The sequence below is a fragment of the Dunckerocampus dactyliophorus genome, chromosome 4 (assembly GCF_027744805.1).
Source record: "Dunckerocampus dactyliophorus isolate RoL2022-P2 chromosome 4, RoL_Ddac_1.1, whole genome shotgun sequence".
Lineage (NCBI taxonomy): Eukaryota > Metazoa > Chordata > Actinopteri > Syngnathiformes > Syngnathidae > Dunckerocampus > Dunckerocampus dactyliophorus.
This window is the reverse complement of record NC_072822.1, coordinates 8,638,756-8,664,778: the sequence shown is the minus strand read 5'-3', so window position 1 is coordinate 8,664,778 and position 26,023 is coordinate 8,638,756. Positions and strand designations below refer to the sequence as shown.

General features: G+C 41.3%; 2 protein-coding genes and 1 long non-coding RNA gene across 6 annotated transcripts in view; 2 read left to right on the top strand and 1 right to left on the bottom strand.

The window, feature by feature from the left end:
* Positions 1-7,456, top strand: part of LOC129179776 (uncharacterized) — a 12,238-nt gene extending 4,782 nt beyond the window's left edge. The window contains exons 2-3 of the long non-coding RNA XR_008570058.1: positions 1,357-1,404; positions 4,959-7,456. This is a non-coding gene — a long non-coding RNA (uncharacterized LOC129179776). The remainder of the gene's footprint in view (positions 1-1,356; positions 1,405-4,958) is intronic.
* LOC129179774 (izumo sperm-egg fusion protein 1) lies at positions 6-26,023 on the bottom strand. Of its 3 annotated transcripts, XM_054773460.1 has the most exons (13): positions 25,992-26,023; positions 25,147-25,243; positions 18,869-18,962; positions 8,311-8,417; positions 7,907-8,116; positions 6,513-6,587; positions 6,149-6,232; positions 6,037-6,057; positions 5,852-5,941; positions 5,560-5,687; positions 4,907-5,057; positions 1,696-1,864; positions 6-1,538 (listed from the first exon to the last, which is right to left on the bottom strand). In XM_054773460.1, the coding sequence occupies exons 5-13, from the start codon at positions 8,109-8,111 to the stop codon at positions 1,436-1,438; spliced, it is 1,026 nt and encodes a 341-aa protein (XP_054629435.1). In that variant the 5' UTR covers positions 8,112-8,116; positions 8,311-8,417; positions 18,869-18,962; positions 25,147-25,243; positions 25,992-26,023; the 3' UTR covers positions 6-1,435. The 3 variants fall into 3 exon arrangements, with proteins under 3 accessions (XP_054629435.1, XP_054629437.1, XP_054629436.1); XM_054773462.1 differs by lacking the exon at positions 1,696-1,864; XM_054773461.1 differs by lacking the exon at positions 8,311-8,417.
* On the top strand, positions 12,422-24,376 carry LOC129179773 (myogenesis-regulating glycosidase-like). Of its 2 annotated transcripts, none has more exons than XM_054773458.1 (6): positions 12,422-12,560; positions 12,912-13,316; positions 14,886-15,417; positions 17,808-18,612; positions 19,102-19,220; positions 20,901-24,376. In XM_054773458.1, the coding sequence occupies exons 2-6, from the start codon at positions 13,039-13,041 to the stop codon at positions 21,246-21,248; spliced, it is 2,082 nt and encodes a 693-aa protein (XP_054629433.1). In that variant the 5' UTR covers positions 12,422-12,560; positions 12,912-13,038; the 3' UTR covers positions 21,249-24,376. The 2 variants fall into 2 exon arrangements, with proteins under 2 accessions (XP_054629433.1, XP_054629434.1); XM_054773459.1 differs by having other exon boundaries at positions 12,461-12,526.

Genomic DNA, 26,023 nt, shown 5'->3' with positions numbered 1-26,023 from the left:
GTATTTGTACTTTATTTATCCCACAGCGGGGAAATTCACTTGTTACAGCAGCAAGCAAGATACGCAAGTAAAGAATACAGTGTAAAGAATACATAGTGACTACAACATGGTTCTATGTTCTCTATTCTATTCTAAAGTATGTTCATTTCCTTTATTTCCTTTCTGTAGCATTGTCACCAAAGGGAGCCGCCAGGAATTCTGGGCCCCATGAAAAAAAAACACATTGAGCAGCTGTGCTCACTACATGTTGAGGACCTACCGGACCCTTAAAAGCTATTTTTATGCTCTTGGACTCGCACTTGAATTTAGTTAGATGCATGTTTTGAGTAATACAGATACATGTGAAACAAATTGTTCATGAATTTCTTTTAAGTACAAAACACCATTAGACACAAACAATTAGTTGTTGTAGCCTGGATTTGAAAAGACATCCATTGCCTGACATGTTTACCGATACATCACCATGGTATTGTGACACAGCAGGTTCATTTTCTATTCTCACAGTCATAAAGCAGAAATTGCTTCCCTTTTGAGCTCAAACGGGGACATGTACTTTTGTTTCTAAATCCGGGACAATTATTTTGGAAACTTTATAGTACTAGGCAGCACTGTAACACTCTGGCCGCTACAAAGCACAGTCACCGGTCTGTGAGCGAAGGCAAGACCACACCATTCCATGCAGGTATAGGGTAGATATAGGTTGGTCAATATGGATGTTTACGTTTTAAACAATGTGGATTTAGCTTTTACTGCCAAAAAACAAGTCAAAACAAAGATGGTTTTGATTGATTTATGACTATAATATTAAAAAAAAAAAAAAAAAAGCAAAATCGTAGTTTAATTTGGGACCCCCATCAGTCAATTGTCATAACTTTTCCTGATTGTCTCCAAATTTAATGAATCTAAATTTGGTCAATCGCCATCCGACTGATTAGCTTTGGTGACGATCGACAGAAACTTCAGGGGAAACATTCAGTACTGTAGCAACAAGGACAAAAACAGGTAACAATCCATATTCGGTGTCACATTTTTATCAATGTTATATAACAACACAAGGAAGCACAAATGTCAGTACAACACAGACAAGTCATATTAAGTGACATTGCGGTGTGCTTTGGCAAGATGTCAAGTGATGGGACTGCAGTTATCGGTATTGGTAGGGTAGGGCTTCACATGCTTGACTTTCATGTAGCTGTTGTGGGACTGATTCCCACTTAGTGCCACTTAGTCCCACTTAGCTGGTACCTCTCAGTGACATAATCAGTATGGAAGCTGGGAGGATCAATGGTATTTGTTAGTGTGATTGGTTGGTATGACTTAATGACTTGTCTGTTTTTTTTTGTTTGTGGTGTATAGTGGAGGGGGGCACAGCCAAGCAGGCCAAAGAAGTAAAACAAACATCAGGTACGTTTCAAGTTTCCCCTCACAGATGACATCATTTGCTGTGTGCAGTTTCTGTCACAGAAAATGCTGTGTTATCTTCTTCCTCCTCCATCCTCGTCGTCTGCTTTCTGGTTCTTCGTTTAATGATCATCTTTCTGTAAGCAAAGTCACATAGAATCGCGCAGTCACGTCAAAACATCGACCACAGCATGCACTTATCCTTACAAAGGCTACGTGACTAAGTAATAACCTGCATGAAGAGCAGGAGTGTACACAAATCTAGGCGAAGCATGTTCTCGTTTGTTGTCTTACCCGAGGACAAAAGCGAAGGCAAGGCTCCCTGCCAGACTTAAAGCAGTAACTGTAGCCATGAGCGGCACCAGCACGCCTTCGGAGCGTTGAAAAAGCGACTCGTCGTCGTCAGGAGTCAGTGAAGGCAGTATCGTGAGAGGTCGGGATATTTTAGTCGGCTTTGGAGTGACTGAAGTAAACATTGTAAAGTCCAACTCATGTCAAGGTAAAATGGAACATCAGAACAGGTTTTCACCTTGAGGCTTTTTGCAATCTGGTTTTAGCACTTTAGCACATTAAGTTTTAGTGTTTTGGCCTATTGCCATCTTTGCTTTGAAACCGGGATAGAAGCCTGCATATACAGTAATATCTCTAGTCATCAACAAAAGCAAATAAAATGTCAAAGTTATAGTCGTCGCTCGTTTATCACGGTTAATGGGTTCCAGACTCGACCTCGAGAAGTGAATTTCCATCAAGTAGGATTCAATATTAATAAATTCAATATTTTCGTGGTTATGGCATAAAAAACTGTTTATGATCTTATTTTCTCTACACGTAGTAGTAGAGACACTCAATTCACGAGACAATGACATTGGGTCGACGAGAACGACACGAGATTTTAACATTACTTTTAAGAAAAGTACAATGAAAAAATAAATGACAATATATTGCAATCTACTAATTTAAGTTCTACTGGGTTGTACTCTTCTGCACTTTGTGTGTGCTTGCGGCCACGCCTCCACCCCCTGAGACAAAGAGACTGTATGACTGACAAAATGGCTCACTCCATTCATGCCGTTGTTCTATGGAACCAACGTGCCAAGGTGCTGAAACCAATGCACAGAGTGAACTCTCTTCCCACTTGTTTGAAGACGAGAGATGAGAAAAACAGACACACAGACACTCATGCACATGGCAACATACAGACCTGATCAAAATCTTAAGACCAGTTAAAAAATTGCTAGAATTTGCATTTTGCACATGTGGATGTTAATGAGGTTTTAAGTAGAGCTACAAGAAGGGGGAGTGAGACAAAAAGCACTTAGAAAAAGTAATTTTTTGAAAACAATTAAACTGAAATAGGGTGTTTATCAGTTGATCAAAAGTTTAAGACCATCGCTCAAACAAAGAAGCAAATAATTCTCCAAACCAGAACAAAAAATGTTCCCAGTAGGACTCAGTAATGAGTAGCTCCACCGTTCTTGTTAATCACTTCAAAAATTAGTTGGGGCATGCTTGATGCGAGTGTTTCCAGGAGGCTAGTGGGAACATTGCTCCAAGTGGTGAAGATGGCTTCACCAAGGGCTTCAACTGTCTGGAACGAATGGACATTTTTATAAACTTCCCTTGCCATCCATCCCCAAATGTTCTCTATGGGATTTAAATCAGGGGAACATGCAGGAAGGTCCAAAAGAGTGATGTTATTCTCGTCAAGCGAGCATTGTGAACTGCAGTTACCACACAGACGAGGGCCCTCAGGCATGAGGGATGCCCGCTCTAACATCTGCACATAAGTATCCGCCGTTTGACGACCCTGCACCACCTGAAGCTCCAGTGTTCCACTGAATGAAAAAGCACCCCAGATCATGATGGACCCCCCCTCCACTGTGCCAGATAAAAAACACCTCAGGTGTCATGCCAGTAACGTTGGAAGCCATCTGGACCGTCAAGGTTACATTTTTTCTCATCAGAGAATAAAACTTTTTTCCACCTTTCAATGTCCCATGTTTGATGCTCCCTGGCAAAGCCTAAACGGGCAGTTTTTTGGGTCTACCACTTGACTTTTTTGTTCCATAATGCTCAGGATCTTTCAAAAAATGTAGAATGACTGATGTACTGCTCCCAACCTCAGCAACAACGGCACGCTACGAGAGGCCTTGCTTATGCAGCTCGACTATCCGACCACGTTTAAAAAGAGAAAGCTTCTGAGCTTTAGCCATCAGGAGGGCATGACAGTGTGAATGCCTGAGAGAAAATGACAATTTTGAGCAGATTTTGGCTTTTATAGCCTGTGGTCTTTTGATCAGGTGATAAACAACCTATTTCTTTTTTGTTGTTGTTTAAACTACAAGTTCCAAATGTTTTTGTCTCACTCCCCCTTCTTGCTTTTGCATATTGCAGCTCTATTTAAAACCTCATTAAGATCCAAATGTGCAAAATCCAAATTCTAGCAATTTTTCAACTGGCCCTAAGATTTTGATCAGGTCTGTATTAAGGGCGGCAAAATTGTCGAGTTCATTTGAATTTTTTGTGTGATTAATTCATGAATTTGTTGTTGGCCCAGGCCTAGTGCCCACAAGACGTTATTTTTTTGAACGAGAAATCTTGTCATGTCTTGTCCCCACCACATAGTCACCTTTACATTTGTATTACCAAATATAGTCGATATAATCAGGAGAAAATAAGACATTAGACATAAATAAAACAGATTTACACATTAACAGTTCCTTTTTTTGTGGACAGCGTGCTTCTTGGGGTGGCTATTGCCTCATCAGTGTAACGTAATCGCAGCTTGAAATGGCTTTAACACTCGTATTACCCAATTTAATAGACATAATAAGAGTAAGTAAGTCATTTAAGCTCGTGTGTACGTGTCACAGTGAATATGTTCCTTAGCAGACATTAGCGGCGGCCAGACCGATGTGGGGGAGGACAGTAAGTGACGTCAGAGGTTAAGAGTTGAATTTGAGCTTGTCGTGGGTTATGGCCCCAACAGTAGCCTGTGTTATTATTGTGATTATTATGTTATTATTTATTGTGCATACTGTGGGATAACTTAAACCTACAATAAATGCACATCTGGTCCATGTCTCACCAAACACCGACACCTTGTGGCCAATGTAGAATACTACATTCACTGAACTTCATTCATTCACAAGGCTTCTTCTTAGTTCATTTAGTTAGTTTATTTAGCCATTTTATGCTTGAAAATGTTTAATTTAGGCCAAGAATAAGTGCAATTTGCTTAAGCCGTATTCAACCACTAATTACTTTGTAAAAAAAAACCTCAGTAGTGAGGGCGCAATGTTAGAACCGCGATGTAACGAGGGACGACTACGCCTTAGTATGACATTAGCTTTAGACATAATACTTTAAGGGTACTTTTACCAATATTATACCACGCGATACAATACGTACCAATACTGTTTTCTCATGAGACCCCCTCCAAAATCCCTGATATGATTTAATCCAACGGCCAAAACAACACAGCCTCTCAGTGTCTACACTTTACCCGTGAGGACGTATGTGACTTTGTAGAATATGGTCCCATCTTTTCCCTGCAGTGAGCACCGGTATGCCCCTTGGTCGTCCAAGCGTAGCTGATTTAACACCATGAACGAGTCCTCCATCACTACCAAGACTTTGAAGTCACTCTCACTGAGCTGGACACAGGCAGAAAAATATAGGAAGTGGAGAACTGGAGGTTGGGAAGATGGTCAACATATGCTGCACTGCCGACTTGTGGTCATTTGTCATGGTTGGGTTTATATGGAATAAAAAACATGACGGAAAATCATTTGTTTAAACTTGCACAGTTCGAAGAAACATTATTGAAACCCTCAGCAAGGGTCTATCATAGACTCTCAAATCATAAGTGATATGCGATAGAAACCATACAAACTTGGCATCTGATTTTAATTTGATCACCCTATTGCGATAATGCATGTTGATGACTCACCAGAGTATCAGGCAAGATAAAGATTTTCCTTCACATCATGCCTTTTGTTAAGACAATTTTTTATTATAGCAACAGTTTGCCCCTGAGACAGGGGTTGCCCATCATCTTAAAACAGATTGTGTTGGACCTTAGAGATATATACCTAACAATGATAGGAGACAAATGATGAAAAGTATGATGATCAACTACATAAAGAGTCAGTCAACCTTCCTGTCTTTTGGCACAGCAGGGGCCCAGGAGTAGTGGTACTCTCGGTTCCCCAACAGAAGAGAATGCCATGGCTGGTAACAGTCCAGTACAGCCTGACCTTCCTCTTCAGCCTTCACTGGGTATTCTGCATAAAGGGAAGGGAACGGAGGGGCAGTGGAGGCTCAAGAGAGGGGGGCTTTTGGACTAATCTTTTTCATTCACATGGACAGGCAGTGCTGAGCACATTCACACGCTCGTATGCATGTGAAGGACAGTACACCCCATCCACACACAAACAGGAGTACGCACCGCCACAATCCTCTTGGCCAGATGGAGATGGGCAGCTGTACATCTTGTAGCGGCATGTGATACAATCCATTACTCTTCTGTTCAGGAGCCCTGAGAAGCACACATTATGCACTCACATGACAAGACTCCAACGGTGAACTGTGTCGGTTTGCTTCAGCACCAACAGGGAGAAGGACTAAGCTCACCGCACTTGTTAGGGCACAATCCTGAGGGACACACAAACGGAAGGACTGCATCTCATACCAAGGCAGGACAATTATAAAATGACGTGCACTCGCTAATGTTGACGCTAATTACCCTGATTGATGAACGTATCCAAGTGTTTATTTAAGATTGTCTTGCCTTTGTTCATGATACTAATGGCTTCCACTGTGATAGCGCCTGGGGGGAAAAGAGTGTTGTGTCAAATCTGCTGGTTGGTTACTTGTGTAAATATGGTGGAACCTTTTAGGTGGAAAGCCATGTTACAAATCTGACACTACCTCAAGAGCCAGGGCGACTTTTATTATTAAATCACTACCTTAACTTTGATAACCAGTGATGCTTATTGTGATTTTGGGGCATTTTTCCCATGAATTGTCCATATTGTACAATCTCAGCTGGCATTCCACTATAACTGTTCATGCATAGGAACAACTGTAAAAAGATTGAGATTGCTCACCACTGCGCTCCAGTGCCAACCAGCGCTTAAATTCATTCTGGTACTCCGTTTTGGCTTTGTAGAAGGTGGTGGGATCTAAACAATGAGGCACAGGTGGTTAAACACCAAGAAGGAATACCGGTATGCAGTATCTCAAGGGAGGAACCATTTTATTAGAGCTTCTCAAGGGACACCACTAAAGATATGAAACATGGACACAGTACGTAACTCAAGAGTAGTCAGTATACAGCTTGTTTAGCAGTATATTTACTATCCTTTGAAAATGACTCAACACACGTCCAAATTGTGTAAACTGTCAATGTTTAGCGTGAGCACAATTGTAATTTAGCCCTGCCTTTAATCATCTTGGACATGGAATTCACCAGAGCTGCACAGGTTGTTACTGCAATTCTCTTCCACTCCTTCATGACGACATCACTGGTAGAATTGTTAAGTCACCTTCCTTCCGCTTGAGGATGCCCCACGGGTACTCAGTTGGGTTCAGGTCGAGAGACTTTTCATCTTAGAGGTGTGTTTGGGCTCGTTCTACTTCACAATATCCCAGTACATATTGGAATTTTTGTTTCCGTCACTCAATCGCAGTTCCCCGGTGCTGGCCGGTAGCACTCATGCAGCCCCAGACTATCACGGTACCACCACCATGCTTGACTGTAGGCAAGTCACATTCATCTTGGTACTCACTTGTGTTGCCGGATATTTAGGCAATTATGGCTGTGTGTTGACTCAATTTCAGTGGATAATAAATCTATAAAGTCGTCCCTCGTTTATCGCGCTTAATTGGTTCCAGACTAGGCCGCCATAAGTGAATTTCAGAGATGTAGGACTCAATACTGTAGTAATAGAATATTTTCATAGTTCCAGCATAGAAAACCAGTTTATGACTTTCTAAATAAGATCTTTTACCATTATTAGCCCTGTAGACATGAAATAACACCCCTATAGTCACCTCTACACTCTTTGGAACACATTGCTCAACTGTAATGCGCAGCCTAGGGCATCACTGCAGGGACACAGGAGACGGCTGCCGCTTTAAACACAGCATGCTACTGAACTAACTAGTTAAATTAAATTACTTTATTCTAAACTTAAGATATTGGTAAACTTCATCTGATATAATGTCTCATTAATGTAACATTACTGAAGCCTAGTGAGCAGAATACTACATATAACAGCGATCGTTTATTAATTAATCTTTGAAAAACTGTGATAGAGCGAGGGAGCAATGTTCGAACCGCAATGTAGCAAGGGGCGAGTGTACATTTATACAAGCTGTACACTGACTAAAGTATATCCAAGTTTAATGTCTATATTTTGTTCTTTAAGATGTACTGTAATGAAAAGTTGGAAAGGAAAACATTTCCCAGAAATTGTGATGTAGAGGTTGGCGTTCTCACCTATGACGCCCTTCCATTTCTGGCTTTCTTTTTTGTATGATGCATGAGCTGCTTCCATAATAGTTCTCAGATTAATCTGGTCAGCCACAGTGGAAATGGACAAAATAAAATCTTCATGCATATTGCTGATGCTTTGGTCGCACTGCAGACAGGCCTCGGTCACAATGGCATAGCAGAGGATCCAGACCAGCAGCATCATCAGCATCCCACCTTTTTGAAGTGTGAGCAAGCAACTTCTGTCAGTTTGAAATGCAACTTCTTATCATTATCAGTGACATGCACATAAATGGAACATCACCTCTAATACGCACTTACAACATTTCTTTAGGCACGTTATGCACCAGATGTTCCTGTTGTAACCCATTCTTGTATGAATGAAGCTGTTTTCAGAAACATTTATTTACATTTATTTGAATGGTATGTGCCCTGCGATTGGCTGGCGACCAGTCCAGGGTGTACCCCGCCTCTCCCCAGAAGTCAGCTGGGATAGGCCCCCATCATACCCGCGACCCTAGTGAGGACAGGCAGCACAGAAGATGGATGGATGGATGGTTATTTGAATGTAAACAAAAAAGGGTACACAAAATGTCTTAATGTATTTTATTTTGGTAAGCACTCCACAGGCTGTATGTGTGATCACCATCTTGACTAAGCTGAAGTGTTCATAAATGTTCATATGCTCTCTCAATGCTGCACTATATATCGGAACAATAGAACAACAAAAAATATCAATGTCCTCGCATTGGTATTGCATTGATACCGGTATAACCCTGGTGTTGATAATAACAATATTTGGATCGATCCGCCATCTCCAGCACGAGTTCCTCCTAAACAACACAGCACGTGAGTGCATGGGAAGGGGGACGATTTCACGACCGTATTTTATTTGCATCCCTGGAGGCAGAAGTCTTATTTATGACTGGCAACATTTCAATTGTACGCTACTTCATTTACCACTCAAACAGTGTGACTATCGTCTTTTTGCTATTTTGTGGTCATTTGTCATTATACAGGGGCAAGTCTGAAGTGAACAGTACAATTAAAAAAAAAACAGTAAGACTTGAAGCAAATATTATTTGACCAACTACATGTGAGCGACTCAAAATCACCTGGCGAGTTAGGAGACCCCTGAGCAAAAGTGTCCAGTGACAATTGAAAAAGTGAGTACCAGGGCTACAGACTGCAACTACATGGTCGCATTTTGCGACTAAAATATGAGACATTGCAAGTGAATTTTTAGATCTACACACGCATGTGCAAGCAGGTAAAAGTATGTGTCCCGTATTGAGTTGACCAGGGATGTTCCTTACTACCATGAGAATGAAAAATAGTCTGTCAAGTGTGGAGTCATTTGACGACAGCTTGTCACAGTCTAAGCCCATCGATGCTTGCAGTTCGACTATTCCACCATATTTGTTTACACATTTTGCCTGGCTCCACTGTCTCTCTCTAGCGGCAGCTAGCTAGCTAACTTACTCGAAAACATAATACATTGCCTCGACGAAAAAACGCTTGCGTTCAATATTTTTAAGTAATGACAACATCTTCAAAAATTATGTTCAGTAGACAACCTAGACTGAGTTGGAAGAATGATCTTTTTCTGTTCCGTCAAGAGGAATTTTAACTCGCATGGACTTAATGTTTGGACGTTTCAATCACTTTTTTTAAAAGTGTAGTGCTCTTGACAATTATTATTGAAAATGATTTGTAAAAGATGGCCACACAGTCACAGTCATGAGATGGGGAGGACCTGGGTTCGAATCTCCGTTGGGCATTTCTGTGTGGAGTTTGCATGTTCTCCCCGTGTGTGCGTGGGTTTTCTCCGGGTACTCCGGTTTTCTCCCACATTTCAAAAACATGCATGTTAGGTTAATTGGAGACTCTAATTAAAATGTGAGTGTGAATGGTTGTTTGTCTATATGTGCCCTGCGATTGGCTGGCGACCAGTCCAGGGTGCACCCCGGCTTTCGCCCGAAGACAGCTGGGATAGGCTCCAGCATACCCCTGCGACCCTAATGAGGAGAAGCGGCATATGAAAATGGATTGATGGATTTGTAAAAGAACATGTACTTCATTGGCATAGACACTGTATTACCATTTACTTTTAAATGGACGTGAGTTTAAAAATTTAGTTAATCAAAATTCATCCACTACAAAACAGATAGCAAATCAACAGTTTTGTATTTGAATAAACAATATTCAGTATCAACATGCAATTACAGCACACCTGGCACAATTACCCTTTTGTATAGTTAAACAAGTGCCAAATGTAACAAACATCTGCGTCGCTCTATAAATTACACAAATATAATTTATGCCTCAAAAATGTACACGAAAAGCAGCTGTCATACTTAACATTACACCAAAAAGTTTTGCAGTTGCTTTGTTGGAAAAGCACCAAAACTATTCTATACTATTCTACAATACAATACAATACAATACTAGCCGAGTAAAAAAAAAAAAAAAAAAAAGGCTGGAGCCCTGGAGTACATAACCCATGAACGTGATATCCACTTCCCCGTGGGACAAAAACGAGCTCCCAACTAACCACATTGCTTGTTTGTTTTAACAACAAAATGTCACTGTGGGAAAAAGTCACATTTGGAGTCCAAAGATGAGAAGCTGGACGGATAAATCTAGCTAGCTGCTGCTAGAGACAGCCTGGCAAAGCGTGTAAACAAAGATGCAGGAAAAGTCTAACAGCAATAGGTTTGATAAGGGGAGTGATCAAACACGCTGCCATTGATTGGCATAGCCTGTGTCAAGCTGTCAAACTGAAGCCATTGAGATTTTACAGACTAGTGTTGATTCTCGCGGCAATACGGGACCAGCTGTGTCCCTTGTTGGCAACCCTTTGTGACACAGCACACATGTAGGGTTTTTGTGGTTGACTTTGAAAGACATTTATCTGCATCACGTGTTTTTTCAGATTTTTTTTTTGAATCAAATATTTCAAACAAGACCACTGCAAATTAGCACTGTTTCAGACAGTAATAACCAGAAAGTGACGCTACAGCCCTGTGTTTTTTTCTCACCCAAAATCAGATTTCTCTAATTGGGTGGAACTTATAAAAATCTATTTCACAGTAGGTACTGAAAAAAGGTTGAGAACCGCTGCTCAAGGGCAGCTGGCTCTCTAACCTTCATTATCGCTACTGGAGACCCTGACAATGAAAGGAGAGGTGAGCCATACTTGGGTTTTATTTAGATGTCAGGCAACATTTAATTCTACTGTATTTACTAAGCAGATCTCTACTCAAACAGTGTGGTCCTTTTGTGCAATTTTGGTAAGTTGTTTTTTTTTAAAAAAGAGTTTTTGCATATTGACCCTGTGGTGAGCCACTGATAGCTCACAAGCTCCTGTTTCTCTAGCATAAATAACAAAAAGAAGGACCTCCAGATTTGTTAGTTAAGTATGACAAACATCCTTTATGTTGTAATAGGTTGCAATGAATTAACTATTGTTTTATTTGAATTTATTTAACTTTTCACAATTGTATTATTATACTTATTATATATGATTTTAGCGTCTTTATTTATATTAATATATTTTGATATCTTTGTTTCGAAACGAAACAGAAACGAAACGAAACGAAAGGCTGGAATGCATTCCCTTTGGGGAAGTAGGAAATCAGAAACTACAAATCCCAAAAGCATGTGGTGTTTCACTGACCTGAGCATCGGCGAATCAATGTTAACAGTTGCTCGGTGATGTGCGGAACTGAACACTTAATCAGCCGCAAATGAATGGAATAGAGTGTAGTACGCCACGGCGCAGAAAGTCCGCCATGATGGTGAGCAAGAGAGGTGGGCGGGGCTAGGCTGACAATACAATGTATTCACTAGCTCTGAGCTGAGTATAAAAGCTATACGCTGTGCATATACTTTGATGAAATGGACGAACACAATTACTGAACACAATATAAATCTGCATACATATATATATATATATATATATACACATACATACATACATACATACATACATACATACATACATACATACATACATACATAATCAACCAGATAAACAAATTAACTTTAAGAGACAGTACAGTATATTGTGTGTCCCACACAATACGCACTGTCCTGTTTATTTACAACAACCAGTTGTTACAGGCCAGCCTGGCCCTTTAAGAAGAATGATATTGTGGGAAGTCTGTTTGCTGTGGTTCTGTGTTTTAGTACGAGGTGTCTCTCATCTGTCTGCGCCACCTGCAGTGCGGCCATGCTCTCAGGGCTCTGTAATGTTGGGGGCCAATAAAGTTTTTGAAATAAGACAAAGACATGGTATTCTGGTCAGTCTCTGTATTAGTTAGGAGATCGCGGGACATGGGAAGAAATGTAACACTGTTATAAATCTACCAAATTTTTATGACACACACCTGTTTTTGGTGAACTTGAAAAATAACAAATCTGGTCTGTTGGACCGTCTATTAGAGCAATTAATGGTTGAGCAGTGTGTCGAGGACATGTTTACAATGCATTGTTACCGGATTCTGCTCACCATCATGGCGGCCAACCCCGCGCAGGGCACACTACGGAAGTGGATAGCGACCGGCAGTCCTCCTCAATATAGTGTCCCTGCTGCAGAGGTTGCACTTGCGCAGCTCTTGTCGGGTATGTACTTGAAATAAAGACACTCTATGGACAGGTAAGAAGTCTATATTTTCCCTTGAAATCAGAATGTGACGAACTGTTATAAATCACCTGCTCATGAAACTCCTAAGTGACATAGCCGACAACTGTGGCGTCGTAAGTATGGTTGGGGAATGTGTATTTTTGACAGCTTGGCCTATTTTGGGAAAAATAGACTCTGGTGGACATTTCGTAGACTAAACTGCTGCGTTTTTGTCTAGAACCACATAGAGATTAACTACCAAGACGAGAAAAGCTGTCTTACTTTCTCAGCATTTTCTCTTCCTGGTTAGCCTCAACCATGCGTGCGACGTTGTATATCCTGCCATTATTAATGTGACTGCGTTCCCTGTGTCCATCATTGAAGGTTGGATGAATCACAAATGGAGTCATTACTAAAGTCAAGAAGGTAGATCATCCATTCACCCATCCATTTCCACGGCGAGGACTCCACACGTCACCATCACAGCCGTCTTGCCTAAACACAGTCCAGTATGTATCAGATTGTACCAGTAGCCCCCAGAGACCAGCATCTGTCCGAGGGGGCTGAGAACTCCCCGCTCAAAAAGCGAGCGACCGAGGAAGCGCGGCCCCTGGTTGTTGCAAGCGTTCTGGGCTGCGTGCTGGTTCTGGCTGCAGTGGTGGCCTGGTGCTACTACACGGCATCTCTCCGCAAAGCCCAGCTCATGAAGACTGAACTGCTGGACCTCAACAAGGATGGCTTTGTCATCCGGAACCAGGCGGGGGCTATAATATTCGCCATGACCTTCAGGTGAGCTTGTCTCTCTCTGTGTAAATATACCTGTATACTTACGTATACATACTGTATCACAACAAAATTGGAGGACACCCGATGGGATATATTGTGGTTGTCCAGTTTTAAAGTCCCACATTATACACTTTTTCAACAATTTTAAATAGGGTACATTGGATTCCCGCATACTCACAAATATATTTTTTATTTTAATTCTTTTTCCTACTAAAAATAGGCCGCAAAAAATGCATCTCATTCACCATTCATTCAAGTCAGTAATAATTTATGAATACGTGATAATACAGGTCAGATGTACAGCACACGTACCGCTGCTGTTAAAAAGCTCTGAATTTTTGCATATTTAGGTCTTTATGCTTCACTGATCATGTTTTTTCATCAAGCGTTGAAATTTCACACTTTGGCGCACCGTAGTTGCTGTGAGACGCAGAAGTGAAACTTACATATACAGTAAACGCTCCACCGTGAGTCTGATTATATCTGATCATCGGCCATCTTGCATTATCTTTCATTAGTGGTGAGTAACTGTACACTATATCCTTTGAAACGTGAGACAGGAGAGGGTTCCTGAGCTGAAGCTAATCTAATAATTACAACAGTCAATAATTACAACTTTTAGTGCAAATGTTGATTCAATATTGCAGGAGAACATCAACGTCATAAGTATCAGAAGGGTTTGGAGAGTGGGTAAGTGAGCCCATCCATCCATTTTTCATGCCGCTGATCCTCACAAGGGTCACGGGGGTATGCTGGAGCCATCCCAGCTGACTTCGGACGAGAGGCGGGGTACACCCTGGACTCATTGCCAGCCAATCACAGGGCACATATAGACAAACAACCATTCACACTCGCATTCATACCTATGGGCAATTTAGAGTCGCCAATTCAGCTGACATGCATGTTTTTGGAATGTGGGAGGAAACCGGAGTACCCGGAGAAAACCTATGCACGCACGGGGAGAACAAGCAAAGCCCTCACGGAGGTGCCCAAACGGAGATTCAAACCCACATTTTCCAGATCTCCTGTGTTGCCAACAAGGCAACCACTTGGTGAGTGAGCCATAAGTCAAAAATAGCCATTTTTATATGCGTCTCAATGACTTGCTTATTTTTTCTCACTCGCATGTGCTCTAGGGAAGTAACCCCCACGTATAGCGGGGATCTACTGTTTTGCAAATGTATTCGAAAGTCTAGTCTTGATGCTTCAGTTTAGACGGTTTAAAAGTATTTAGTACTCAGTAACCCCGTTATGATGTGTAGTGAAGCTTTAAAAAAAAAATATATATTTTTTTTAAAGCGGTCCTCCGTAAAGTGTTAGGCGTATACATTGTTTTTTGCACTATTGCTGTTTGTACTCTGGTTAAAATATGCTGCAAAATATAAACTATGAAAAGTTTATTAACCGAACTGCATTCCTTTTTGTGCTCACTAAAGGCTGTCGATCAGAAATGTGTGTATGGATGATGGAAACTAGACTGAACAATGATTGGCCCGTTACGGATGACAAGGGTTAGGTAATAGTATTTGTGTTAGAGCTATTTTTTCCCATGTATTCTTACATGTTTTGTAGGTCCGCCACACTGGATTTAGACTCCTGCACCCATGAAGGAAGTATTCTGAACTGCACTCAGTCAGATACCGGCAAGATCAACTTTTTTATCCACGCGATTCGACCAAAGGACACTGTCATGTGTTACCGCGTCCGCTGGGAGTCTTTGGAAGACGAGCACACAGTGGAGCATGCCATGGCTTGCAATGGCTCGCATTGGTACGGAGGGGCCGAGTCCGCCACTCAGCACTGGCCTATCAGCATCCAGGGCGAGCAGCAGCCACAGCCTTTCATCACCAGCGATATCTACATTGATCGTAACGCTTTCGGGGGGATTCTGGAACGCTACTGGCTCTCGTCCAACGCGGTCGCGATCAAGATAAATGACTCGGTGCCGTTTCATTTGGGCTGGTCAGAGAAGGACAGGATGCTTCACTTCCAGGCCCGCTACCAGGATTCTCCTTTTAAACCACCGGAGGGCCAGCAGGCCATAGCAGAACTCAGCTACAGAGTGTGTGTGGGATCTGATGTCACCTCCATTCATAAATACATGGTGAGCATGGATGTTATTAGGCAACCTTGGCAAAGGAATACCTCCTAAAGGTTATCCGCAAAATGTTGAAGTCTAGTCTTGATTTGTAAATTGTAGCTGTGGAGTTCCCCTCTTATATGTAAGGAAGGGAGTGGATTAAAGGTAAAACATCTTCAACCAACAAGAGTCCAGCTGCCTTGATCCAACCTTTAGCGGATTACCATGACCTGGATGACTAAAAATCTTGATGTGAAAATCTTAAAAAAAAAAAAAAAGCATTCATTTTAATATTGAAAAAGTGCATCCACACTGGATAAGTGCTTTAAAAGTAGTTTGAATATTGTGTTATCATTCTTTAATTTCTTCTATTCTCCGCAAACATAACTCAATCTCATTGTATGCGGTGAAGTAAAATATTCATTTTTAGAGTACGTACTTTAAACCCCTGATCAAAATTTTTAAATGAGTTGAGAAATTGCAATAATTTACATTTTTCACTGTTGGATCTTAAGGAGGTTTTAAATAGAGCTTCAAAATGCAAAAAGAGGAAATGGGAGTGAGACAATTTATTGCAAACAAGCACTGAAGTCAAAGAGGCTGTTCATCAGGCCATGGCTAAAAAACAACAACCTGGACCCCCCTAAAATAGAAATAACATTTTCAAAAAAGGAATCAGTAATAATGAGTAGCTGCACCATTCTTGTTAATCACCTCAAAAATTGGTTTGGGCATGCTTGATGCCAGTGTTTCCAGGAGGCTAGTGGGAATGTTGCCTCAGGTGGAGAAGATGGCTTCACGGAGGGCATCAACTGTCTGGAACTGATGTCCATTTTTGTGAACTTCCTTTGCCATCCATCCCCAAATGTTCTCAGTTGGCTTTAGATCAGGGGAACACGCAGGATGGTCCAAAGGAGTGAGGTTACTCCTCTGGAAGAAGTCCTTTGTCAGGCAGGCATTGTGAACTGCAGCCTTGTCCTGGCCTTCAGTCATGAGCGATGCCCACATCTCCACATAGCCCTCTTCCGTTGGACGCCCCTGCACAACCTGAAGCCCCATTGTTCCATTGAAGAAAAAGCACCCCAGATTCTCAAGGCGCCTCCTCCACTGTGCCGTGTGGAAACCATCTCAGGTGGGATTTCCCTGTCATGCCGGTAACGTTGGAGGCCATCAGGACCGTCAAGGTTACATTTTTCCTCATCAGAGAATAAAACTTTCTTCACCTTTCAATGTCCCATGCTTGGTGCTGTTGTGAAAATTCGGGCAATTTTGTGCTTTGAAGGAGATGAGGCCTTGAGTTTTTTTTGTTCTTAAAATCCTTCTCTCCAGATGCCATCTGATGGTTATTGGACTGCACTAACCACCAGTAACAACCTTCATTTGGGCCGAGGATTGTCCCGCGTCTTGACGGACGCCAATCGGATCCTCCGGCTCAGGGCCGACGACATTTTTTACGGTCTACCACTTGACTTTTTTGTTCCATAACCTTCAGGATCTTTTAAGAAGTTTCAAATGACTGTCTTACTGCGTCCAACCTCAGCAGCAATGGTGCGCTGCAAGAGGACTTGCTTATGTAGCGCAACAATCCCACCGCATTCAAAGAGAATTTTTGCCTTTGCCATCACAAGATGACAATGCGTGTTAATACCTGATAGAAAATGACGTGGAATCCACATTTTTGCCAAGATTTTGGCTTTTAAAGGCTGTGCTCTTAACTTTTTTTTTTGCTGAGCTGATAAACAGCTTATTTCACTTTAATGACTGTTAATTAACTCCAAATTTGTTTGTCTCACTCCCATTTCCCATTTTGCATTTTCAAGCTCTACTCAGAACCTCCTAATGATCCAACGGTGCAAAATGTGCACTTTCTTAAAAAAATTGTTAGAAGTGTATAAATAAATATATATATACTAGCCTATCTAACGTGCCGTCTGTAGGATAAACTTTAAAATTGATGCTGAAAGTGAATGAGAAGTACTTGATTTTGGTTTTGGCAAAGTTAATCAAACCTTGCAATCGGAAGTGTTTGTTTTTTGTCGTGGATGTATGTTAGTCAAGTATTTTTGGTGGTGAATTGACTTTTGACAATGTCCCTTGAACACCGGAAAAGTAATGGACAGACGTAGGACTAACTTAACTTAAGATTTTATTTCCACACTAAAGTTTGGTTAGAAAAGCTGGAGTCTTTTTCTCTTTTTCTTTTATGACAGGCAGCAAGCAACTTTTAGGGCGCATTACTTGCATGCTATGGTTGGTGAAGGTTTAACCCCCAGATGTTCTTGCAACTTTGGTGGAACTCAAACCTGAACAACCCCTTAGGGTAGTTGAATTTGTACGTATATTTTCATAAAGTCTTGACGAGTCCATAAAAGTTCATGTGTATAACGCAAAGATGTGTTTGTGTTGTGGCTCAGGTGCGTCGCTATTTCCCAAAGCCTGCCAAGGTGCCTTCTGCTGAAGTGTTCAAACACCCAGTGTGGTCCACTTGGGCTCTGTATAAGACGTCTGTCACCCAGGAGAGGCTACTCCAGTACGCCTCTAACATCACCAAACATGGCTTCAACTGCTCCCACCTGGAGCTGGATGACTGTTATACCGCCGATTATGGTGCATTTGACTTTGACCCGCAGAAATTCCCCAACGCCAGCGGCATGTTTGACCAGCTCAGACGGGACGGCTTTCAAGTGACGCTCTGGACTCACCCGTTCATTAACTACAACTCTGTCAACTTTGGCGTCGCCATTGAGAACGGGCTCTTTGTGCGCGAGCCAGGTGGCGAGCTGCCCGCTCTCGTTCGCTGGTGGAACGGCATTGCTGGAATCTTGGACTTCACCAACCCAGGTGCCCGGAAGTGGTATTCATCCCACTTGGCTGAGCTCAAAGCCCAGTATGGGGTCACTTCTTTTAAGTTTGATGCAGGGGAGACAAGCTATCTCCCCCAACAGTTTAGCACTTTAATCCCACTGATGGACCCCTCCACTTTCACCCGGCGCTACACAGAGATGGCCATACCGTTTAGCGAGCGTGCCGAGCTAAGGGTGGGCTACCAGAGTCAGAACATCTCCTGTTTCTACAGGATCATTGACAGAGACTCTGTGTGGGGTTACGAGCTCGGCCTCAAGTCCATCATCCCCACAGTTCTCACCATCAGCATCTTGGGGTACCAGTTTGTCCTGCCTGATATGATAGGTGGGAATGCATACCCAGAGCACGGGACAGGTATGGATCCTCTACGGGTAACGGGGTGTTTACACTAGAATGTTTTTGATTGAAAATGTGGGGAATAAAACATTCTATTTGAGGTTGTTTTCACAGTTACACCATGTTTGGAAAGTTTAGGTCTTTGAAAACGACACCTTTAATCAGCCTTACGTAAATAATGAAAACTGTTGTCTGACAATGGGGAACATGCACTTAACATTTGAGAAAACGAGCTAGCAATGGCAAAAATAATCACATGCTTACGTTCACGTACCTTGTTGCAATGTCCGTCTCTGGATACTGCAATGTTATAGTCTCCACTTTACCTCAGCGGCCCTTCTCTGCTAACGTGCCTCGTTCCAACTGGCCTGTTGGGCATATGACGCCATTTTTCATTGTCTTTGCACATCTTTTTAAAAAACAGAAGCAAAATTGTACACTTCACTGTTGAACTGACATATTGCACATCTAATATGAATATGGTCTGATGTGCATGTTTTACGTTAGGTGGTTTAAACGACAGGGATAAGCTGCCAGACAGGGAGCTGTACATCAGATGGTTGGAGCTGTCTGCCTTCATGCCTGCTATGCAGTTTTCTATACCACCGTGGTACTATGACAATGAAGTGAGTATAGCAAGCCCTCGATGTTTTTTGCGCAATTTTATGTGCACAACTTCAATCATCGGAGGAGACAGTTGAATTACGTACATTCTTTAATGAATTGCTCAGTATTTGTTGATTGTCCCTTTTGTCTAATTGTAATGCAATCCATAAGGGCTAAAGGCCCGTATATGGTGACTTTAGCCCAAGGAGGATTTGCTTTCCTTGGCTTAAGTCTGTTTGATGCTATTAAATTGATCAATATCTAAAATAAAACATTAAATGACACTTAATGAAAAAGAAAAGGGATGTCCGATATTGGCTTTTTTGCCGATAACCAATATGCCGATATTGTCCAACTGTGTTTCCGATTCCGTTATCAACAGATACTGATATGTGTAACATCACATATCTTTTTCTTGAGTTAAGTTGTTCCCAAGTAACAATACTCTTAACGAGTACAGTTGTTTTGTTTGCTACTCCATCTCTGAGTAGATAATTCATGCATTACATATTTTATATAATACATTTGTGTTTCTTATGCCTTGATTTGTTGTTTTTGGAAAGATGTAATTTTATTTTTAGTTAAAGGGGTAATGTTTAAGACACATCTTTGCTGTACTGTTGTTGTAAATAGCTGCTAGTTACATGTTTCGGGCTCACATAGCTGTTTATTCAGCACTATTCGTTGGTAGTGTTTTGTCTCTTATCTACCTAATACGTTGCTGTTTGATGTTTTTTTTTTAGCTCTTTTCTTTAAAGACACCGTAAGAATGGTATTTGGAATAATAAACCACCCCCGCGATTTCTACAAACCAAGTTTGATGTGAACTCGATTGTTACTCTGCTTCCTAAATAGAGATACTTCTTCCGCGCAGACTTGTGAGCAGCACAGTATTAACTATGTGATTCAGCAATATTGCGACGTTGTACAATGTAGGGAAAAAAACGATACCGATGTTGGCCGATATCACATTTTTATGCCAATATTGGGCAGATAATTATCGGTGGCCGATATCGGACAACCCTAAAAAAAATACATGAATTCTTACAGCAGTCATCGTGCCATCAATTACAGTAAGTGACTTACCTAAACCGCAAATAAGTGGATAAAAGCAATTATTTAAGAGGTTCGTTTTCCAAACTAGACAAGTCATATATAACCGTTAGACAAGTCATATACAACCGCTTTATTTTTTTAAACTTTCATTTGCTATGGAGTCACAACAGTGTGATGTGTGGTGTCATCAAGTGTTGCTTTGTCATAAAGGACAGTCTAGTGCTTTCTTGTGATTGTGACAGTCAGATAAAAGTTGTGTGAGCACAGTCCTTGGTGCATGCTTCTTAACAGTTGTATTGGCATGCACGGGATGTGGAAAAGAAAACAGATTGTATCGCACAACAGTGGCCACAGAACCAATGTTGTAATAGTGATCAGGAGCAAACTGCTCAGCCAGCAATAGCACTAGTGAGTTTCTAATGCAAGTATCATGTAAACAGTGTGGCAAGTCTTAACATACGTACTTACCCTTAATACCAACAGCTGAGTAGCATATTTTAAAGAGCATGCAGGTAGGTGCCTGGAGGCACAGCCAACATTTAAATTCAACACCTTCAAACGCTCAGATCAGGTTGTAGTTTGTTGTCCTTATGTCATTTGGTGGATGACTAATGTATATTGTTTTTTGTCATCTTTGTATGCAGGTGGTGGAGATAGCACAAAGGTTCACAAAACTCCATGAGACTCTTGTGGCCCCGAGAGTTCTGGAGCTGGCCAGTGAGGTCCTCAAGACGGGAGATCCCATAATAAGGCCCCTGTGGTGGATCGCCAATGAGGACGAAGCGGCTTACAAGATCGACTCCCAGTTCCTGATTGGGGACGATCTGATGGTGGCGCCGGTGCTGGAGCCAGGGAAGCAGGAGAGGGACATCTATTTGCCTGCGGGAAGGTGGAGGAGCTACAAGGGGGAACATTTTGTCAAGGGCCCCATGTACCTCACCGACTACCCTGTGGACCTGGATGAGATAGCCTATTTCATATGGGTTCACTGAACACGTCCAAGCATTAAGCTGAGCCCCTCCCACTTGTCAAGAATCACACGCATGCCAAATCACTGAAGCAGTTTTATTTAAAGGGAACGTGACCGCTGGGGGTCTGCTGCTGCCTGCTGTCTGTCCTTAGCAGTCTGAGACTTCCCTCCCTTCCATGCCCATTTCCTGCTCACCAATGTGTCTTTATCATCAGCGTAGGGCTGAATGTAAAGAGTTGGTATGTCAGCGTCTATTCTCAATCTTCCAGGTCATGGTCTTCCATGTCGCTTGCTTGCCTGGCAGCAAAACAACTTGTTGATTGCCACCCCTCCCATGTAATGAGACAATCTTTGGAGGAGAGACGTCAGGAGGCTACAGGTGATGGTGCAAACCACCTGCTGTGTGTCGGGAGGGCCTTTCTAGTTTGGCATAGATGACTTATTTCACACCTCTCAAACCAGCAGTTGTCCCTATCTAATTTTGGACATTGTCCTCAAAGGAGAATCCAGCTATGCTCTATAAGACTATTTCCCCAGCTAGTGTGAGGCTTTGACTTCGAGAGGTCCGTTACCTGCAGGTTTCGATGTTAACCCGTGTGCCATCAACAGACCTGAACTAGTGGCAGGGCTTAGGTCCTCTTAAAGTAGTCCAGTGTTTTTCTTTTCACGTCTTCCATGTACACGTAGCTCTTCTAGCCATACTGTGTAAAGAGTTCCTGCACTCGCAAGACAAGCATGAAATTAATTTGTATAAATATTATACATTGCATTCCTGTAGTATTGCACTTAGAAGTCCATAGTTGGACCTCTGCTCTCTGTACATACAGTATGATCTAATCTGTGGATATAGTCAATTTGTTTTGAAAAGGATGTGCCCTGTGGCTAACTGGCCAACATCCCAGGGTGTAGTCTGCCTTTCGCCCAACGTCAGCTGGGATAGGCGCCAGCTATCGGTCACCCTGAGCAGAATATGTAGTAGAAAATGGTTGGATGGTATTTAAGAATACAATTTATGCACTAAATGACTCCAGCATCAACATTCCATCACCAGCGGTGCCATTCCTTACTTTCTGAAGTTAGTAATTCATTGGGTGGATTTAAAAGGTCAGTACAGCACAGGAGAGGAAACTCAGTCCATGCCATCTGTGTCTTTCTTGCCACTTTATTAGCCTTCTGTGCGAAGCTGAAGAATGTTAAGCCGGTGTTCGATAAAAGAGACAAGACTGTCACCTTATGGTTCAAATGTTCAAGTAAATGCACACGCCCAAATGCCTTTGCAGTTTAAAAGTGTTTTAGTATGCCCAACTGGGAAAACATGCCTTTTTGTTTGTCTGTAGCTTTAACGCTAGTGAGCTGTGTTTATCCATGCCTGTCTGACAGTGTGGTCCCAAAAGCGCCATCGTGCACTTTATTCTCACATGTACCTGTAACTCTGCACTTGTCCCACATAGCCTACTAGGCGCTAATTTCACATGCATCAATGTAACATTCAAGAGTAGGACAGGAGAACACACACGTTAGTTACACTAGCATAGCTACTCACATTTTAACATTATGCTAGGTTAGCCTATTTGCTGAGGGAAAACATCAGCCACTGATAAGTTGGGAGAGTGCCGGGCTTTATTTTAAGATGTGCAGTGAAGCCTGCCCCTTTTTTTTTTATTTTTTATAAAGCCGTCTGTGGCCTCTGAAGTGGTGGATGTCATGTCCATGAGGAACACCCAGAACTGCATCTGCCTAATCCAATCAAATTAAGTTCTTAAAACCTCTCGAAATGTTCTAAACTCCACGTTAGTGTCAAATTGAGCAGGTTAATGCATGGCTAAGTCAACTTCCAATTGTTGACATGTTGGCATTCTTTAGATAGCAAACTAGCTGAAGCTAAACACCACCACCTCTGCTGGTCGCAGCGAATAGTGGACTCCACTTTGCCTCAATTGCAAAAGTACTGTATTCAAACATGCTGCAGTACTTGAAATGTCTCTTACCAAATTACAATTACGGTTTGAAATGTGCCATTTAAAAATCCTAAGTGTTTGGTGCATTGGTGGTTTTGTTTGAAAAGGGAACATCAATACTTTTATTTTTAAAATTATTAATCAAGCCTTAAATGCTGTATAATACTCATAGAAATAAAAATATTTTCACTATTGTGACTTTTTTTTTGCAAGGCTCAAACAAGCACTTAAAGAAGTAAGAAGATGACACGCTAGAAGTCTCATCAATCTATGTACACATTTAAAAATGATCAAACAGTTGTATTAAAGGACACCATGACAACAAGGACTTTACTCATGATTTACTAATTTGTTCATTATGTGGCGTTTTAGTGACTTCATTTTTTCAACAAATTCTTTTTTTAAATATTGCCTGTAGGGCCTTAACAACTGCAGAGCGCTTGTGTCATAGGACAGGGGTTCTCAAATGGTCCCAACCTGGGACCCACACTTTCCAATGGTCATTAAGTCATGACCCACTTTTAAGTCTTTTATTTGTATTTTAACACTTTTATTTAAGTCATTTTTATTTTTGTCTAAATTATTTTTTTTACACTAAGTCATTTTTATTTGTATTATTTGTATCTGTGTAATGTACAGTACAGGCCAACAGTTTACAGTGACTATTTCCATCGTAGATTCTCCAAACTATGAATTCATTCTTGACTATTTACATTGTAGATTCTCAAAACTATGAACGAACATGTGGAATTATGTACTTAATAAAAAGTATGAAGTTAAGTATGAAGTAACTCAATGTGTCTTATATCTTAGACATACTGTATGTCTTGTTTTTGCGCTGCAAACCCTTGTTGTTCTCTCAGTGAGCTTCATGAGGTAGTCACCTGAAATGGGTTTCACTTCACAGGCGTGCCTTGTCAGGGTTACTTTGTAAATTTTCTTGCCTTATTAATTTGGGTTGTTGTGTGTGTCTAAACTTTTGGCCTGTACAGTATATATATGGAGGAAGATGAAATATTGCTCAATTGTATTTCAAAATAAGTCAGACATCAGTTGTATATTGCATATTTTCATGACATTTTTCCCTGCTGTCGACCCATCCAGAATCAATCTGACCCACCATTTGAGAACCACTGATATCGGGGATCTTTGACTAGCTTTTTTGCAGTCGGTCATGAAAAACTGTCATAGAGAGGACGTTTTGACTGGCGTTTTTTGCAATACATTCATGAAATCAGCAGCGCGCTCTCGTCATTCATTTCTGTCTACTAGTTTAAATGGTGCTTGTTTATTGATACGGGATTGTACAAATGGTGTCAGCATGTTTTAACAGACTCCTAGTACAATCACCCTCTCAGAGAAAGAGTGTCACTGTAATGAATGACACCAGGAGGAGGATTAGCCTGGTACCAGTCCGATTAGCACTATTACACAGATCACCTTCACAGCAGTTTATGTTGGGGATGATGGCACAGGCTATGTTGTTTAGGCAGCCCTTCAACACGACAGGACCTACAAGATATTGCAATTTTTAAAAATGTGTCAAAACAGTCATTCATGGGGTTATTTAACACGTGTCGTAATTTTTACCCGCTTTTAAGGAGGAGCCACAGTTACTCGAGCCACAGTTTGATAAAACTTCCTATATTTGGTTTTAAACAACTAATTAGAAAAGCTAATTGATTAGTGTTTAGGTAATAGTATTTTTTTTTAAATCGATAATCTCCCTTCTATCACATCACTGTTAAGACTATGAAATTGCTAATATTTTAATTAGGGCTGTCAAAAATAGCGTGTTAACGGCGGTAACTAATCGATTTCATTAATTACACTATGTATCGTGGCAAGCCATGTCTGTGTTACGTCCCCACGGACTCTTTATTAACTTTATTCTGACCTCAACACAACAGCGGCAGTGCAATTACAACAACAATACAGTATATGCACAGTATCTCCACTCACCAACACGTCTCGAGTCCCTACTCGTCGGAACGACACTTTCTCACTGCCACTCGTCTACCGCGAGATGCATTCACGAACACTCACATCACAGCAACGTCTTCATTATGCGTGTATGTGTGGTGTAAATGAAGAGAAATACAAAGAAAAACAAGTGGATCACTCACTCTCGGTGCGGAAGAACAATTTGTGCATTTAGTATTTGTATGCTCGTGAATCCCAGAAATTACACTCAATACTTTAACTTTAATAAGTTTAAATGACGTGGTGTCTTTGAACGTAACCCCTCATTGCTCATAAAAGGCTTAAAGCTTGATTCAAATGTCCTATGTGTGCTATCTTTTGGCTTGATTTAAATTTTCAGTTAATGTGGAACTGTTAATACATACAAATATACTGTATATATAATCCTGGTCTGTCATTTATCATTCTTTAAAAATAAATACAGTAAAAAGGGTCTCAGACATGGTTGCAAACGATGATTAATCATGACGAATTAATTTGATGACTGATGAATCTGATTAGAAATTTTGATCATTTGACAACCCTAATTTCTGGGCTTCCATGCTAAGGCTGCTGCCCCCGCAAACCGACCTCGGGGAAGCAGAAGAAGATGGATGGATGGATGGATGGACATTCAGCCGACATTTGATTTTATTTAGAAAACAAATGACATGAAAAAACAGTCATTGACTTGAATAGGGTGTCCATTTGGGTTCAACTTCCACACAGTAGGATGTTCTACCAAGAAACCTTTGTAACAAAGTGACTCTTACGGTGTACTGCTATTACCAACATTTTCAGTGATGTTTATCAAGTGAGGAAAGTTAAGCTTCAGCTCTTCTTACCTGTGGTAAACAGAGTCAGAATCAGGACCAGA